Here is a 19,896-nt window from a genome sequence, read left to right as displayed (position 1 = left end):
TGTGCCTATTTATTCTGCCTACTGGTTTGCACTTTGTTCGCCTAGTTGGACTGAATTTTGTGTACCGAACCCCTGCCTGTTTACTGTACTACATTTTTGTCGTTATCATTAAACTGCATATGGATCCTAACGACTTCACCTCAGTCTCTACTCAACAGAAGACGTCAACGCAATTGGATCCTGCAGCGGTTCAACAGCTACACAAAATTGTTGCTGCACAAGTGGAAATGCTGTCAAGTCACTGTCAGCAACTCCGCAAGCTCACCATGTTGACGGAGGAGCTTGCCAGATCTGTGCAGCTGCAATCCAGCATGAGCACGCGTCCGGGTGAACTAACCACAAGCATTCATGCCGGCAACACAACGCATATCGCATCTAGCGCCTAGAATCTCAACTCTCTCCTTGAGAATTTTGTGTCTAGGCTTTCTCATGCAATGTAATCTCTTTCTGACCCAACAACCCCAACAACCCCTTCACGAGTTCACACTTACATATAATTAGATAGAGTAAAGGTTTATGTGTATTTGGCATGCTGTCCGAGGGGAATTTGGCCCAAACCTACAAACGTAGTACTCCTCCATCCCAGGTTGGGATAGGAATAGTAAGAAGTGAGGAGATGGGGTAGTCGAGGGATGGGTCGATCTTCTATGTTGGCTGAGGAGCATAAGAGCCCATCTGTGCCTTTACTGTGGACAATCAGGACACCTACTGGCTCTCTACCCGATTCATCCCCTAGGAAGGGGTGACACATTAGGTGGTGAGTTTGGATTTTTATAATCTACTTTTTGTAGGCCATTTAGAAGTCCCAGTTATATTATATGTTCATGATGAGGCACATTTTCTATCAGCCAATTTAGATTCAGGAGCTGCGGGCAATTTCATAGATTTTAGTTTGGTTGATTCCCTGAATTGCTCTCTTGTTCTTTGTGTTCCTCTACAGTGCTAGAGGGCCGCCTGTGGGCACGGGCAAGATTTGACACATCACTCCACCCATTTGTCTGCAAGTGGGCCTTCTACACTTTGAGAAGATCCAATTCATAGTCACTCATTCTCCAAAAAAACTGGTGGTCCTCATTTTGCCCTGGTTAAGATTATACAATCCTGAGATTTCTTTTCACCTACTCTCATTTCTGTCTCAACCTTCTTGTACAATCCTTTCTCCCTCCAGTAAGCACCACAGCAGTGACCAGTAATGAGAACACTCTGGCCCTGCCCTCCTATTATTCTGATCTCCATGAAGCATTCACCAAGTTTAAGGCCACCCAACTTCCTCCACATCGCTCCTGTGTATGTGCTATTGACGTTTTGCCAAGTACCTCTCCCCTCACGGACGCATATATACCCCCTTTCAGAACCTCAGGCCAAAGCCATGGAGGAGGACATTTCTGAGGCACTGGAGAAAGGCTTCATCCAACCAGGTACCATGCCTCCGCCGGCTTCTTTTTCATGGGAAAGAAGAGCGTGTTTCTCCGTCCGTGCATTCATTAACGGCATGTGAATGCTATCACCATTAAGTATCACTTTCTTCTACCCCTTGTTCCTGCAGCCTTTAAAACAGTTGAAGTCGGTGAAGATCTTCACACAACTAGATCTTTGTAACGTGTACAACTTGATCTGCATCCGTGAGGGGCACGAATGGAAGGTTGTCTTTTCCACTTTCCACACAGGGCACTATGAACATCTGGTGATGTTGTTCGGGTTATACAACAGTTCATCTGTCTTCCAGGCCTTTGTCAATGACATCTCCAGAGAATTCCAGGGCAAGTGGGTCATGATCTATATTAGGGGTCTCCAAACTTCATCCTGGAGGGCCACTGTCCTGCAGAGTTTAGCTCCAACTTGCCTAAACACACCTGCCTGGAAGTTTCTAGTATGCCTTGTTTGACCTTGATTAGCTGATTCACCTGTGTTTAATTGGGGTTGGTGCTAAACTTTTCTGGACAATGGCCCTCCAGGAACAGGATTGGACACCCCTGATCTACACCCCTGACCACTGATATCCTGATCTACTCCTCTTCCCTTGATAAGTAGGTCCAGCATGTCAGAGCTGTTCTACAATGCCTCATTTAACAGCAGTCTTATGCCAAGATAATTTTTTTGATTTTTTTTTTTTTTTTTTTAAGTTTACAAGACCAGAATCTCCTTTTTGGGTTAGATCATCTCTCCTGAGGGTGTAGCCATGGATTCATCTAAGGCACAAGCCATCCTGGACTGGCCACTGCCCGCATCAGTCAAAGAACTGCAGCATTTCCTCTAAACTTTTTTAGATGCTTCATCTGGGGTTTTAGTTTAGTGGCCGCTCCGCTTACCTCCCTGCTTTGAGGCAAGTGCAAGAAATTTTCGTGAAGTTTACGTTTTTCAAGTATCTCAAACTACGTTTTACCAGCGCACCTATTTTTCACCATCCTAACCCTGCTTTCTTCTTAGTGTTTGAGGTCGATGCTTCTAATTTCAGCGCCGGATCTGTGCTCACCCAACGTCATGGTTCACCCACAAGACTCTACCCCAGTGCAGCTCTCTCATGGAAGATGTTGGAGGTACCCATCCCTTTTCACTAGAGAAGTCTCCAAGGGGTTCACTGCCATCCAGGAATCCAAGCTACCAGCAGGCTAGTTCAGAACCGGTTTTCACTTGTCACTGATGTCGCCACCTATGTTACTAATTGCAATGAATGTGCCACATCAAAATATTCCAGACAACTTCCCTCTGGACTCCTTCATCCTCTGCCTACTCTATGTCGTTCTTGGTCTCATTTTGCAGTGGATTTCATCACGGACCTATCCTGCTCACAGGGTTTTCAGCCATTTTGACAGTTGTAGACAGATTCTCCAAGGCCTGTCGACTCATCTGCCTTCCCCAAGAATGACCGTTCCAGTTCGTCTTCCACTTCTATGGGCTATAGATCTGGGAAAATTGCTCCGTGCTTACTGGCAGCTGAACCAGACGGACTGGAGTTGCTTCCTTCCTTGGGTGAAACACACTCAGAATTCTCTATTCAAACCTGCTACTGGGACCCACCCCTTCAAGTGCATCCTGGGCTTTCAACCTCCACTCTTCCCATGGTCCGGAGAGCCATCAGATATCCCTGCAGTTGACGATTGGATGCTACGCGGTGAAACCATGTGGAGCCAAGCCCATGTCTATTTGTAACACGGCATCTGTTGACAGAGGGAGCAAGGTCCCAGTATCGACCAGGTCCAAAATACTCTCTGGATCAGTGGGTGGGGCTGTCGACCAGAATTCTCCGTCTGCAGCTTCCTTGCAGGAAAGTCCCAGGTGTGTTGATCCTTTCAAAATCATCCGTCAAATTGATCCTGTATCTTTCAAGTTACAACGCCCTGAGGGAAGTTCCGGTGACATGGCGGCAGCTTGATTGAGCTCGCTCATACCTCCCCCGAAATTAACTCTGTACTTCGTCTATCCTACATTTAAAGAAGAAAATTTGCTTGGCAGTGAAAACTGAGGTATGAACCTTCGCTCTAGAACGCATATGGAGTTTAATAAGCATCAGTCAAAGAAGAAAACTGCAAATAGACAAACTGCTGGAGACGCAAACAGCATGGCTGACCTAAGTGAAATGCGCAACTTGTTTGCCGAGTTAAAAGAATCTTTAAGCAGTGAGTTCAAAGGACTAAAAGATGAATTGAAAGAGTTTCACCAAGAGACTGAACGTGATATAAGAACAATTATGCAACAAACAGTTGATTTGAACCAAAACCTGGACGTGACAACAACGTGCGTTGATCAGCTGGAAGCCCGGGTGAGTGATTCGGATGATGCTGAGGCTGATAATCAGAAAACTACGAAATGGATGAAGTCTCGAATTGATAAACTTGTTGAACAGATGGATTACTTGGAGAATAAGTCGAGACAAAATAATTTGTGTCATGTCATCATGTCATTTCTCGATCAGCTGATTGGAAAAAAATTTGAAGTACCGGGAGAACTGAACATCATTCGTGCCCATCGCACTTATCAAGAACATAAAGACTTGGTTCATTGTATCTTTATATAAAAAGGGACAATTTAGATCCTATCCCACTGAGTTGGAACAATTTATTATCTCTGCTACTTCAGTTAAGGGGAAGATATCTCACTTGCATAAAATTTTGTCTGAAAGCTCCTAGAATTAGAGCTTAAAAGGAAGTTCAGTGAAAAAGAAAGGTTAATTTTGTGCACTGAATTGACCTCACCTTTGACTACAAATATTAATGTTAAAGAAACTAATTATAAATTTCTGTATAAATAATATATAACTCCAGTGAAGCTTAATACATTTGATGATACAAATTCTTCTAGGTGTAGAAAATGTGGAACTGAATTAGGAACATTTACACATTTATTTTGGTATTGTAAAGCTGTTTACTCTTTTTGGGAGAAGATTCATAAAGTAATTCAAGATATTTGTAACTGTACTTTTGAGCTATGCCCTATGTTATATTTGTTGAATTATGATGTGGAAAATAAGTTTCCCTATACAAAAAGATGTGTGTTTACAATGTTTTCTTATTTTGCTAAAAAATGTATACTTACTACATGGATTTCCCAGTCAGGACTCACTTTGGGTCAATGGCTGGAGCAGATAATAGACTTGTTACCCATAGAAGAAGTAAACGGCATTTAAGACTGAAAGATTTCCAATCCACATGGTCCTTAGTACTGAATTATATAGAGACTATAAAATGATAAACCCACGTTGAATAAGGGATAACCCACAGACTGTGGTAGTGTAGATTTTATTTATTTATTTTTTATTTATTTTATTTTTATTTTATTTTATTATTATTATTCCCTCTCTTTAATGTCTTGTCAATATATTTAGTGGTATTGTCTTTACTGTTTGGTGTGTTGTTGTTGGGTTGTGTGTGTAATACAGTATGTGCTAAATTGTGAATAAAAAAATAAAAATTAAAAAAGTTACAACACCCTATCTCACCCACTTTTCATGTTTCTCTGCTTTAACCAATAAGGGAGGAGGGCTCACAAGACTCACATACACTCACCTAAAGGATTATTAGGAACACCTGTTCAATTTCTCATTAATGCAATTATCTAATCAACCAATCACATGGCAGTTGCTTCAATGCATTTAGGGGCGTGGTCCTGGTCAAGACAATCTCCTGAACTCCAAACTGAATGTCAGAATGGGAAAGAAAGGTGATTTAAGCAATTTTGAGCGTGGCATGGTTGTTGGTGCCAGACGGGCCGGTCTGAGTATTTCACAATCTACTCAGTTACTGGGATTTTCACGCACAACCATTTCTAGGGTTTACAAAGAATGGTGTGAAAAGGGAAAAACATCCAGTATGCAGCAGTCCTGTGGGCGAAAATGCCTGGTTGATGCTAGAGGTCAGAGGAGAATGGGCCGACTGATTCAAGCTGATAGAAGAGCAACTTTGACTGAAATAACCACTCGTTACAACCGAGGTATGCAGCAAAGCATTTGTGAAGCCACAACACGCACAACCTTGAGGCGGATGGGCTACAACAGACCCCACCGGGTACCACTCATCTCCACTACAAATAGGAAAAAGAGGCTACAATTTGCACAAGCTCACCAAAATTGGACAGTTGAAGACTGGAAAAATGTTGCCTGGTCTGATGAGTCTCGATTTCTGTTGAGACATTCAGATGGTAGAGTCAGAATTTGGCGTAAACAGAATGAGAACATGGATCCATCATGCCTTGTTACCACTGTGCAGGCTGGTGGTGGTGGTGGTGTAATGGTGTGGGGGATGTTTTCTTGCCACACTTTAAGCCCCTTAGTGCCAATTGGGCATCGTTTAAATGCCACGGCCTACCTGAGCATTGTTTCTGACCATGTCCATCCCTTTATGACCACCATGTACCCATCCTCTGATGGCTACTTACAGCAGGATAATGCACCATGTCACAAAGCTCGAATCATTTCAAATTGGTTTCTTGAACATGACAATGAGTTCACTGTACTAAAATGGCCCCCACAGTCACCAGATCTCAACCCAATAGAGCATCTTTGGGATGTGGTGGAACAGGAGCTTCGTGCCCTGGATGTGCATCCCACAAATCTCCATCAACTGCAAGATGCTATCCTATCAATATGGGCCAACATTTCTAAAGAATGCTTTCAGCACCTTGTTGAATCAATGCCATGTAGAATTAAGGCAGTTCTGAAGGCGAAAGGGGGTCAAACACAGTATTAGTATGGTGTTCCTAATAATCCTTTAGGTGAGTGTAAGTTGACATGTACTAGCAAAGTTACTTCTAGTCAGGAGACCATCAAAATAATGTGTATTAATTAGACAGTCTACTAATACTCTAATGACTGGTTGTTGACATGTAGTTGTAAAGTTACTTATATGTCTAAAGTGGATCATCAAAATAAAGTGTTAAGCAATAAATAAGGATGGGTCGTTCATGAATATATTACTACAACATTAAGAACAAAACAGTGTTCCTAATTATTAAACAGTGTGGAATGAGAGGTAATGCTATTATGAATATATTATTGCTTATTGCTAACAAACTTACAACACAATAAAATTAAGGACACATTTTTTTCATCAAAACATCAAGTAATCAAATTACTAAGGTGTCATCCTTAAGCTAAAAGATATGGACCTGACACATAAAATAAGGTTAATAGTTGGCATGTGGGTGTTATGTAGTTTTAATGCCTTTTGATAACATCACACCACATGCATACATACAAAACTTGTTCTTGTTTCCTAATAATGTTGCGTACGGCTAAATCAGATATGATAGTAATGTTGTAAAACACTACTGGGCCAACTTCCTCTTACACAACTGAAGCATAGGGTGGATATCATTCCAAACCAAAGATAAGCATCAGAAGAAGAAGAAGAACAAAAAAAACACCGGCCAAATGTATTAGAATAGTTTATATACTGCATATATTATTAATAATTCATTAAAAGAAACATTAATTAATTAACCCTTTTAAAAATATAACATTATAGTCTACTAAAGTCTACAAATGATTGCACAAAAAAAGAAAAGTCTCATTGACAAGGTACACCCTCATTAAAATTATGTTGAATATCATGAAACCTGTTAAGAATTTACCTCAGACTTAACACAAATGCATTTCATAACGCAAATAAATGTAAATCTCATTATAGTAGTGCACAAAAAAACCCGATTGCATCTAAATAGTAAAAAATGTATACAGCATGCTATCATTTGTTGTACAGCTTTTGTACGTTTCTACAAATTCTATTTAATTTAAGTTAAATTTTAGTTAATAATTAAAAACAATGTTAAAAAGGGTGAAAAGTAACACTCAATGCTTAAATTAAAATGTCACAGTGCAAAAAAATCTCCATGGTCCTTAAAGTACGCTTCATTTTCTTTATGTAGAATACATTTTTAGTTAAATGTGACCTCAACATGTTTTCCTGTTTCACCCATAAATAACTTTTCAAGCCAACAGCCAAGTTAGCCTGTGAGTCTCATTTGACACAACACGCCACATCCCTGCGGCTTGTTTCAGACACATTTGCTTTTGCAAGATTAAACGAGACCTTATGTGATAAAGCCAAGTGTAATGCTTATCAGCTTTAAAAAATTACATTTAAAGCATTATGTTTTTTTTATAATTGTGTTTCACAAACTGTTTTTGTCAGAGCAGTCTCTTGGCCAAAGCAGAACACCACACTTCTGCTAAAGTATTTGCTGTCTATCTGTCTCACTGTTCCTGTCTGAGCTCTATGTGGTTTCTGTACGATTTCTATGGCATCTATATTGCAATTACAGACAAAACAGCTCAGAGAAACAGAAAAACATGATGGACAGTAGATAAGAGAAGGCCAGAGTGGAGTGAATTACGGAGATCTGTTAGGACTGCCATGCAAACCCTCTGCATGCTCTGATTGGTTATTCTGTCTTGTCAGCCTTCACAGGCTCCGCCCCAGTGCTTCTGGAGCTCTGATTGGCTTCCTTGTCTTTCTTTTTATCATCTTTGCTGTCAATCAAAGCATGTTCACGCTTCACCATCTCTTCCAGCTCTGCCTGAAACCAAAAAGGTTGACATCTCATGCAACAAACAGTTTAAGGAGGGAACACTTTTACTGATTTACATTAAATGTCAGATCTGCATGTGAATATTTACTGGATTTACCTTCCAGCCCAGCAGTTCGGCAAGAGCCATGCAGCCGTCATCACAGGTGCTCAGGTGAGCCACATCTCTGTGAACGATCAATAAAACCCCACTTATACATGTACGTGTCTAAATGCTTATTCACACCACCTGCCATTTTAAAAGTATTTTAAAAGACATTTTATGTTTTTGGTATATTCAGTAGTGGGGTATAATGGTGTATATATGAGTTGAAGGGGAAAATCTGGAATCTACTGCTGCTTAAATGTATATCTAATGAGTGATTCTAATCAAGGTATTAATATTTTTCCTTCTAAATATCAAATGGGTTTATTGACATCTCTAGGCTTATGAGATTTTACTTCGTTATGTTCTTTTCAGGTAATCTCTAATGTCTGTATTTGATATCTGAATGATATCTTTGATATCTTTTCTAGGGTACCCTGACAACTATGGTCATTGAAGTCTATAGTTTAAGGGACCATTTCTCATTTAAAGCTTTACTTTACTGGGTTATTTTAAAGTGTCCTCTCCTTGAGAGAAAGAACACATTATCTTGATGTTTTGAGAATACTCTCCTGTTTATAGTTAGAGCCTGGCCAAATCCAAGCTGTGAAGCAGTGTGTCGGTGTGTGTGTGTTAGTCTTCTTGGTTACAGGTTAAGGAACAACTGCATTATTGGAAAATGACTGAGTTGTTGTTCTGGATATGTTGGCACCCAGCAACCCAGATCTGAGAACTGGAAGGTCAGGACGTGCCTAACTTCAGGGTCCGAGTGTCAGCTGCATAATCAATGATGATATGATTCAGTCTATCTGTATATGTGTGGAAAATTACTATGTTTATCTATTTCTTAGCCAATGAGAATCATTCACCTGAAGCAAGGACATAGCTTAGACCTTGGTGTAGGGTATAACTGCTGTGATCTTTGTAACTGTAAACGGGCGGCCTACAAACTCCTGTGTGAGTCTTGAAGCTGACTTCTGCTGATGAAACTGCAAACTATCTTCAGTAAAACTTTTCTTTAATTTATTATAATTCTGACTCTTGTCTTAATTAATCATTCCTGGTTCTGGGTCTTTGACTGTTAATCCCCTTACAGAGTCATTTGTCACCTATATTTCATAAAGTCCTTTTTTTTTTTTTATCATATCAAAGGTTAATGCTGAACTGAAGAAATCAAATTTTTCCTCACATCAAGCACAATTCCAATTTTGTGGTCAATTTTCAATTGTTAATTCTATATTACAGATAAAACAATTATTTAATTTTTCCTGAAATAAAATTTATAATAAATCATTCAAAAATTATTTTGCATTAACAGAGCTAAATTGATAAAATAATGTAACTAAGTTCAATATCCTATTATATCAATAGTAAATCCTAGGAACACACATAGTACACAAATAGCACAGTTTTGAGACAATTAACTATGTATTGTACCTGCTTAAATTCAGTATCATGTCATGAATAATGTGAATAGTTTGTTACACTGTAAAATCTAATTAGTTAAAGCATGCAAACCAAATGCCTTAGAAAACTAAGTAAAGTGAAATAGGAATATGTTGTACTGACAAATACTTAGTTTGAATACTTCACTTACACAAGAGTTCTAGTAACTAAAAAAGAACTGAGTACTTTATAATTTACTGTAGATTTACTCTTGACTTAGTATACTGTAGCTACCATTGTTGTGTTTTGCATGTTGAATGTTGAAGTCTGTGTGTCTCAAGCATGATCAATTGCAAGATATTGACACAAATATAGAGGGATTATATCAAAGTTTTACAAGGTGTTTATGACATAAGTGTTAGCAATAAAAATGTAAAAGATCATTATTCAACATGAAAAATAGACTAGTTAAAGATTTAGTTAGAAGTTAGGTCACCTTTTAAAAGCAACCTATTTATTACTTCCCTTCCTTTAAAATCAAATAACTGATTTCTTGTTGCATCGCTGCATCAATAGGAAGAGAATTACAATAATATAAATGAAGCCCCAACCAAAGGGAACATCGATCACCATAATGGTGAGTTCCAACAAAAACATGTTAGGAAAATCAACATCAATTTATGAAGTCAGCTTATGTGATGTTCTCTCAAATTTTTCAGTTGTATTGACAATTCAACATTTAAGATGACTTTGGGAAATCCGTGAATGCAAAAGAGAAAAATAACTGCAGAAGTGGAGGAAATGAGCGGAAGTCTAAAGGAGAACTCCGGTCAATTTTAACATTGAGCTCATTTTTTTGTCAATTTGGAGTGCTGTCAATACAGAGAACAACGACAAAAATCGGTGTTGCCTACACCCTGTTATCCTCTTTTTAAAATTTGCACCCTGTTGACTTCAATGGGGCAATATTTAAACCTGCTTTTAGCCTCTTTACATCCTTGATGTGTCATTACAAGTGCACAGGTCATGTGAGTGATTCCTTCAGAGTGAACACGAGTGAATCTGACTGCAGTAGATGTGAAAAATATGTATAAAAATGATGTTATTTAAGCAAAGTAGTCGATTGCCGAGTTTACGCGCGTGATCATAGGTAACTAAACCTATGCGCGTGAACTCGGCAATCGACTACTTTGGACTTCAACCGAAAACAGGATGTAAACACAGGTATTTGCGCTGGCTTAAATAACATCATTTTTATACATATTTTTCACATCTACTGCAGTCAGATTCACTCGTGTTCACTCTGAAGGAATCACTCACATGACCTGTGCACTTGTAATGACACATCAAGGATGTAAAGAGGCTAAAAGCAGGTTTAAATATTGCCCCATTGAAGTCAACAGGGTGCAAATTTTAAAAAGAGGATAACACGGTGTAGGCAACACCGATTTTTGTCGTTGTTCTCTGTTATTGACAGCACTCCAAATTGACAAAAAAATGAGCTCAATGTTAAAATTGACTGGAGTTCTCCTTTAAGAATTTGTTTTTTTGCCTGACAAAATGGCACTCAAACCAATCAATTAATCTTAACTTGGGTTTTTTTTGGGGGGTAAACAAGGAATAGTATGTGAATAGATTTTTACAATTAAGTTTAGACATTAAGTTAACTAAAAAGTGTTAGTTTGAACAACTGTTGGATTTTACAGTGCACTTGTTTTGTCCAGCACTTTACAATGCTCTTTGTGTGAACAGGCCTCAAGAAGACACGCTGTTTAACATGACAATACCTGGAGACCTCACCTGTAGGCTTTATCTGAGTCAAAGTCCATTCCTCCTCCAAAAGCGAACAACCCCATGCCAAATTCCGACTGTCGGAGAAAGACACGTAATGCAAGAATGTAATTATAAAACGAATTTGTTTCATTCAAATGTTTATTATAATTAGATTAGCAATTACAGACCTGTCCGGTTTTCTCCATGTTGATGAGCAGTCTAGGACAGCTGTTTGACACTCTGCAGATAAGACAATAAATGAGCCAGAGATTTAAACAACTGCAGACTTGCGCAAAATTAAATTTTTTGATGCGATGCGCTAGCCTGGCTCCGCCCTCCTAGGTTCTTCTGCTCAATTTTCATTTTCCTTCAGTACTCCGTCTGGGTTTGAGGTATATTCCTGGGTTTTCTCCGGCCAAATTTTTACCGGTCCAATCAGTGAACAGAGGGCGTGGCTGAGAACGATGACGTTGAGGTCGTGCGCTAGTTTGAGTTGTAGGGTTACGTCACGACCCAACGTTAGCGATTGGTTACGGCAGATCCAGAGAGGCTCTGGGCAGATCCAATAGCTTTGAACTTCAACAGAGTACCCGCCTTCAAGGAAGTTAACGCTTGTCAATGGAGAGTGGACAGACTTAGGGACGTCACTAGGATTGGAAGATGGGGGGGCTTAGCCCCCAGGGTATTTGTAACTTGCGTTTATAGAAAATCTTAGTGAATTTGAGTAAAAAACAGTTTAGCTGTATTTGTCTCTTCAACCCCGTTACCATCTTCAACCCTGTTACCCTAGTCTCAACCCCGTCACACCGTCACACTACCTAACCCTAATTTAATGTTTGTTGAACTTAGTCAGAAATGTTCAGACCAATCATAAGAATACTGATTTTAGTTCAAATTCTGAAGTTAAGCCACATATTTGATAAAAAATGATAGGGTTGCTGTCACAAAAAGTGCCAATTTTAGGCTTTAGTATAGCATAAGTGTAAATTATGGTGCATGGCACAATTTCTGGTAAGCTACGCTTTTTTATTATTTCAATTCAATTCAATTATTGTAATTTGATTTAATATTGACTCATTTGGATAAGTATTAGGTACTCAAGATAGGCGTTAATTTTTCTCAAGAAAAAAACAACTCACCTAATGCTGTAAACATACAGACAGCCCTATCAGCTGGTAGTATTTAAGGTTAAAATAACTCAAATTAAATAATAACAACAACTTTATTTAATGATATAAGTAAAAAAATATAATAAATATGTAATATAGAACACATATTTAGCAAAATACTCTCTATAGCCCTTTTTTTCTTGCCAACTACATGCTATAGCCTATATTATGTTCATTAAATGGCTTTCCTGAGGTAAATGTGACATAATTGTTCTCCAGCTATGTTATTGACCTCTTCACGCTGATAAAAAACACTCTGATTGATCGATATTATGTATGAGGAATATACATTTCGGTAAGTTGTAGCCTACTACTGTATCTTTCAACAGTGTTCGTGTTTTTTTACTATTAGCTAGTAGATATGATCGGTTCACGTGCGCTAGGGATCTGTCGCGTCACATCTACAAGCGCCAAAACGGTATTTATTGTTTGAATTTCGTAATAAAATTGACAGAATCTGAGAGTTGAGATTCTTTTATATCATAAAGTAACCTGCTCTGTCTAGTCTGTCAGTCTCCGTCACTCCGTGTCCTCTTTGCTTCGCGATTTTTCTGTGCGTGAGAAAATGGATGTGTGGCGTGAGAGCGTGTGAAAAGTGTCAATTGCGTGTGTCTCACGGTGAATGCGTGAGAGTTGGCAGCACGACTCTTTGTACTGTCCAACTTCCGACTTTTCGGCTATTTTTTGTATATATATTTTGATATATATCATTTGTTGCGCCTAAATATGAATGAGGATATGGTTATTGATAAATCGAATTGTTATTGTTGTTCTTATTATCATTTAGGGGGGCTTAGGAACATTTTGGGGTAGCTTCAGCCCCCCTAAAATAGGCCTAACGACGTCCCTGGACAGACTCTCTGTACAAATGAAATGTACGAGATTCTGATAGGACCAGGCTAGCGATGCGCATCTTTCAATGATAATTGTTGGAAAAATAAAATTAACCAACATTATTCATTTGAATTTGAATTTAATTTGTGAATTTAATGCACATTAATTCGGATACCTGGAGACATGCTTACCTACTGACTAGTGATGCGAACGGCTGAACCTGTAGGGATGTGCCCAATATGATGAGAAGATCACATCGAGGAAAGTCCTGTGGTACACAGTGGGATGACAGTAAGTCATGACAGAGTCGAACTGAAAATGTGGAACGACTGGCTTTGACCTTAAAGATGGGCTGAATTCTCACCATTTTCATGGAAGTGAAGAATCGGGCAGGAAGATTCTCCCCAAAAAACACAATATCTAGAAAAGGACAAGAAATATATCCACAAAGAGGCTAAAACCATCAGAATATAAAAAGAGACTAGTCACCAATGAAAGCAATTTAATGACGGAGTGAATATAGGACTGTTCCTCACACTAAGCTTGTATGGTATGGTATTTTTAAGTTTCATTGAGTTTCATTCAATTTATTTGTATGCTAAAGGGATTCTGCAATATATCTTTTGTGTTTTGTGGAAGAAAGAAAACCATACAGTTTTGGAACAATATGAGAGTAAATAAATGATGACAGAATTATCATTTTTGGGTTTGTCTTGAATCCAAAACTAATTCTAATAAGAAAAAGAAAAGGCTACAGATATTATTCTTATTCTTAGAAACGATTGCCCTTACCAGGTTTGACCAGGCTTCCACAGGAATCGCACTTAGGAGTATCTTCAGAGAAAATTTTATCTGCGAGTCAGAAACAAGGAATGAGAATAGTGAATCGAAACAACATTCCCACATCTCGTTTAAAACTGAAACCAGAAACCACAGAGACATGTCAGTGTTCAATCCTGTACCTTTCATCCAGTCCATGGAGTACTCCTTACGACAGAGGAAGCTCACGCAGTGAGAGGTGTGAAATGTGCCATGAGCTTCAATCAGGTCCTCGCCTTCCAGACCGGCAACTCTCTCTAGAGTATCGATATTCTGAAAAAAATAGCAATAATAATTGTATAATATACATATATTATTGTTTCGCTCGCAAAGTAATTGCTTATTCAAAATATGCATCCGAACACTGTCTTACCTGAGAGTAACAGCGACTCAGTAGGCCTTTGTCCTTCAGCATCTTCATGAAATAGTGACACACTGTGGGCTGGAGAAACCAAAGTGCGTGCATTCATGGGATGGGTCATTATTTGTATGTGGTGACTTTTTGACCACATGACATGGCAAAGACGACCATGTAATATGTGTAAAATAATAATAATGAAATGTGGAATAACATTTTTGGTATGACTTTACAATAAGGTCTCATTTGTTAACATTAGTTAATGCATTTACTTACATAAACTAAAAATGAGCAATATATTTTTACAGCATTTATTAGGGCCCAAGCCTAAGCGGTGAAGGGCCCTATTGTTTTCCTATGGCAAACCTTCAAACTTTCAGGCCCGTTTGGTGCCCTTAACATGCTCAAAAACTCTTGAAACTTTTACTAGCACAATGGGGGCTCTGTGGCGCAACCTTTTATATGGTTGTTGTATTTGAGGGGCTCTGTAGTGCACCCCTTTTCATCTACAGTAACCAAACTTCATATATTTATAGATCTCATGGTACCAACTGCTGCAGAAACTGTGGCATATTCAAACAATTTTGATGAAGTTCTTTTACATTTACCCACTTTAAATAACTTTTGATTTTAATAATGCTGAGATTAACATTAACTAAGATTAATAAATGCTATAGAAGTTGTTCATTGTTAGTTTAACTAATGTAGTTAACTAATGTTAACAAATGAAACCACACTGTAAATTTTGCAGGATTTTTCCATTTGAAGAAAAAAAAAAAAAAACTAAAACAATTAGAGACAAAAGAGTATAAAAAGAGAAGAGAGGAGATTCATAAACTACCTTAAACTGTCCTGGGTAGAGCTCTCTGGCCAGAGCAAAGAAGGGCTCCGGATGTTTCTGGAAAAAGGGAATGGAAAAAGACTTTGAAATATGACTTATGTCCTCTTAGATGACAAACAATGAGTGTAAGACAGCAGCATTTCTTCAGAATCACAATCAGACCTTGAAATAGTCGATCTGAAAGATGGCCTCTGGGTAAGGCAGGTTGTACTTCTGTAAATTGGCATACAGACCAGTGCCAGGAGAACGGAAATCTGGGATTCCAGCAGCTAAATTATGAATAATTTACAGGTTAATTAAAGGCACACTATGTAACTTTTTTTTGTTCAAAATTAACACAATTTAAATAATGAGCCAATACATCATCAATCCTTCTTCCAAAACGTGTTTTTGTCTTAACCTAATTCACTATGGCAAGCAATTATAAGCGTTTATATTTTAGACCTGACAGGATGGTTTCTACGGAAAATTGCGAACATGTCACTCGCCCGTGATTGCTTCATCATATCAGTAAATAGAGAGAAGTTGCTCCGGCTACTTTGACGTGTGTCTGGTGTGGGAGTGACAGAGGTTAGTTTTTACAAAGATTTCAGCTAAATCTCCATCCTCCGGGGAATCACCCGTTTTAAACAAACGCCGAACAGAGGAGAGTCTGCTGGTGAAAAGGGAACTGGTTCACGAGTAGGCACCGGCTCCGAACCGGCACCAGCACTGCCTTGGTGGAAAAGGGGTAAGAGATGGCGAGAACTGAGGGATTTGAAATGTTGTAGAAGCGATGCAGAGATGGCTTTTTTATTTCTCAACAGGTGAGTAAGGTATTTTATTGAATAGATAAACTGCCATATGTAGCTCTCTAACGGAGTTCATTGTAAAGCATTAATGGGTAAAGCTACAGTAACATCTTCAGCTAGCCAGCTTTCCATCTAAACTGGATGCTTAAATCTTAAGCCTAGTAGTGAATGTTTTATTAGCAGAAGAATAATATTCATCCACACAGTCACGCGGAGCCGAAGCACAACCAAAACAATGTTCTTCCACAAAATGCATGCAGCTTTGGGGGCCAAATGTGACAGTGTACCTTTAATAAAAAAGTCATTAATAAAGTCAATAATAATACATTTAAAATTAAAATAGTATGACCACAAATAATTTGCTTCTACAGAATATATTCATGCAGCTCTGGAAAAAATAAGACCACTGCAAAATGATCAGTGTATCTGGATTTACTATTTATACAGATTGTATATATTTTTTTAGTTTTCTATAAACTACTACTGCATTTTCTGCATTTATTTTCAGAAAGATCAAGACTTAATATTCTGCAATATTATTGACTTGACTGCACTGATATCACTGTTTTCTCCAGAGCTGCTTTATAGATGAATTGAACTCTTTCCATAATTGATGATCTTTACACAGTTATTGAACCAAACTGAATCAACACTGAACTGACTTCACAACTGTCTTTTTAGATTTGCTTTACAGAAGAAGTGAAGTTTTTTTGTGTCATTGAATCATTATTTTCTTGTTGATCACTGTAAAGCTATACAATCTATATTGTATAAAGTGCTATATATAAATAAAGGTGACTTGACTTGACTTGTTTTCTTTGCATTATTTGAGGTCTGGCATCTTTTTTTTGTTATTTTGACCAGTTGTTATTTTCTCAAATAAATGCTCTAAATCACAATATTTTATTTGAAATTGGAAAGAAAAGCTATCAGTAGTTTATAGAATAAAACAAAAATGTTGATTTTACTAAAACACATTCAGAGAAACCAACAATCTTGCTTTTTTCAGAACTCAAAAAATACTACAATATTATAGCCTGTTTAATTCTAAGGATCAGTGATAGGAAATGGTCTAAAAAACTAAATTATGACTCTATCAAGCTCTATCATTATAACAGGTCTTAAAAATATGATCTATTTAAAAATAGCAATGCTTAATTTAAGAAAATTGTATTTTATGATAAGATATTTACTTACATGTAGATATTCCAGCTCCAACCATACAGATAATGTTCTTGCCTGTTGACACAGACAGACACATCAAACTTCCTGAACAACCGACTCCTCAAACAGAGCATTATTTTCACTGCACCACAGTGTTTACACTGTTCAGGAAGACAACCTTCAGTTGGCTTTCTTATAGTTGGCTGTCCATATTGAATGGAATATAATAGAGTATTTTAACATCGAAAAAATGACACACTTCACAACTACCACCCTCATCTGAGAAGTCAACTCACATTTGTCACTCAGGATGTAGCGGGCGACCCCATCCAGGGTCAGCTCATCCAAGACTTTCTCTCCAGGACTCAGGCCAAGGGTCCGTGAGAAGAGATTGCGCAGGAAATCCACTGAAAAACATCGAACTTTAGCTAAGATCACATGAGCTTTTTAGATGTACTTAAAGGAACACTCCACCGTTTTTTCATATTAAACTATGTTATTCCCTTAAATAAGACGAGTTGATACATACTTCTCTCGTCTCAGTGCGTGCACTCAATCGCTCTGCCGCGCGGCGACACTTTGATAGCACTTAGCTTAGCCCAGTTCATTCATTAGGATCCAAACAGAGATGAAGTTAGAAGCGACCAAACTCCTCCACGTTTTCCCTATTTAAATACAGTTACACGAGTAGTTACACGACCAAGTATGGTGACACAAAATAAAACGTGGCGCTTTTCTAAGCGGGTAAAAAGGATAACTATAATGTATGGCGGAATAGCACTTGGGAGTACTTCGACTCGGCGCGGTAATATCATCACTCCTGAAAAATCCTCTCCCCCTCTCCCTCTCACTTCTGTCATTAGAACCAATGTGACTTTTTACTGCGCCGAGTCGAAGTGCTCCCGAGTTTAGAAAAGCGCCACGTTTTATTTTGTGTCACCACACTTGGTCGTGTAACTACTCGTGTAACTGTATTTAAATAGGGAAAACGGGGAGGTGTTTGGTCGCTTCTAACTTCATCTCTGTTTGGACCCTAATGAATGAACTGGGCTAAGCTAAGTGCTATCAAAGTGTCGCCGCGCGCCAGAGCGATTGAGTGCACGCACTGAGACGAGAGAGGTATGTATCAACTCGTCTTAGTTAAGGGAATAACATAGTGTAATATGAAAAAACGGTGGAGTGTTCCTTTAAGGGAGAAATTCCTTGACACATACTCTCAGTGTCTCCTGAAGCTTCGCCCTCGTCACTGCTGTCGTCAGACTGACCCTGCAAAAAAGAGTTACAAAAAGAATTACAGAGATTACCAATCCACTCCAATAATATAAAACAACACTCACTATTAAAACATGTCTTAATAATATATGAGTAAGAAATAAAGTGTGAACTTGTAAATGGTGGATGTTTGCTAAATTGACTTGTCTCATGTTTGTCTAACATAATCATCTCCTATATATATATATACATACACGTTTTGTGAAAGAAAAAACACTAGAAAAATATGACTGATATACTAATATATGGCTGAAATTTGGCCTTTTTTAAATATTGGCATTGGTTGATAATGATGATTAACAGATGTATTAGTTCCATTCATGCGTTTCAAATTCTATTGGCAGCTTTTCAATTTCATTTTTTTTTTGTACATATTGTGTAAAACAAACCTTTTTATTAATTAAATTCATTATTATTATTTTTTACTAATTTATTTTTATTTAACTTTTAACCACTGAAAAATATAGGCCAATAATAATGTTGATATTTACAGTAATAATAATAATACTGTAGCACTACCATGGTAAAGTGATGGCACAAAATGGTAATACCACGGTATTTTGATAAATACTACAGCACTTCAAAGAATACCATGTATTTCCAAGGTCCCAAAAAAAGAGAAGGGTTTTAGCTTTTTAAAAGCCCCAAATTACATGGTATTAGTAAGGTAAATGTCCTTGATTAGTATAATGATGTTTTTAGTGTCGTGTGCCAGGTATAATGCACATATTTTGTTTATACAAACATTCATCTCTATCATAAAAACAACTCATCGTTGTATCTTTATTTACCTCGAGATCTGGTGTCTCAGCCTCCTCTTCTGCCCTTTTAGAAACCTCTACAGGACACATAAATCATATCACACTGATGTGACTGTCATAATAACAAATATCAATCAAACAAACAGCGAAAAACTTCCAATGCACACTTAGCTTTCTCTTTTGCTAAAGGCTAACTGGATCTGACAACACCCATATATACAAAGGCATAATTATATTACCTTCAGACATCTATCCGCTTTCAAACCGTACTATACAATTCCAAAACACATAAAGTTAAGAGATGACAGCACTGTTTTTATTAAAGGGACAATTGCTTGTGTGCGTCGCTAATATTTCTTTGGGTGGCTTGGCTAATGTTGATAGTAAATGTTTAATATGGCATATACAGTTATTCCTCAAGGGGCGCATGGAGGCTCAGATTGCCATTTAAATCAATTAATTATATTTTTGGAGAAACATATATGCTAAAAGTACGATAATTTAAATTCATTAATGTAAAGGAATGGGCCTGACATATGAAAATCCGCCCTTGTAATGGATATAAAAATTAAAACACGGATCCAGCGATCACAAACGACTGTGATTGGTCCTTCTTGACAGTGA

At 38.0% G+C, this 19,896-nt stretch overlaps 1 protein-coding gene across 1 annotated transcript; it reads right to left on the bottom strand.

Moving 5' to 3' along the window:
* Window positions 1-6,930: 6,930 nt before the first annotated feature.
* sirt2 (sirtuin 2 (silent mating type information regulation 2, homolog) 2) lies at window positions 6,931-19,690 on the bottom strand. Its single transcript, XM_079885928.1, has 16 exons — window positions 19,512-19,690; window positions 19,303-19,349; window positions 18,454-18,505; window positions 17,536-17,646; window positions 17,273-17,314; window positions 15,447-15,553; window positions 15,285-15,341; window positions 14,459-14,527; window positions 14,229-14,358; window positions 14,059-14,118; window positions 13,631-13,686; window positions 13,458-13,534; window positions 11,452-11,503; window positions 11,291-11,358; window positions 8,120-8,186; window positions 6,931-8,010 (listed from the first exon to the last, which is right to left on the bottom strand). Exons 1-16 carry the CDS (start codon window positions 19,519-19,521, stop codon window positions 7,876-7,878), a joined length of 1,140 nt encoding a protein of 379 aa, XP_079742054.1. The 5' UTR covers window positions 19,522-19,690; the 3' UTR covers window positions 6,931-7,875.
* Window positions 19,691-19,896: the final 206 nt, after the last annotated feature.

Source organism: Squalius cephalus, assembly GCF_949319135.1.
Source record: "Squalius cephalus genome assembly, chromosome: 11".
In the NCBI taxonomy this organism is placed as follows: Eukaryota; Metazoa; Chordata; class Actinopteri; order Cypriniformes; family Leuciscidae; genus Squalius; species Squalius cephalus.
The sequence above is the reverse complement of the archived record's forward strand: the minus strand, read 5'-3'. Positions and strand labels throughout refer to the sequence as shown.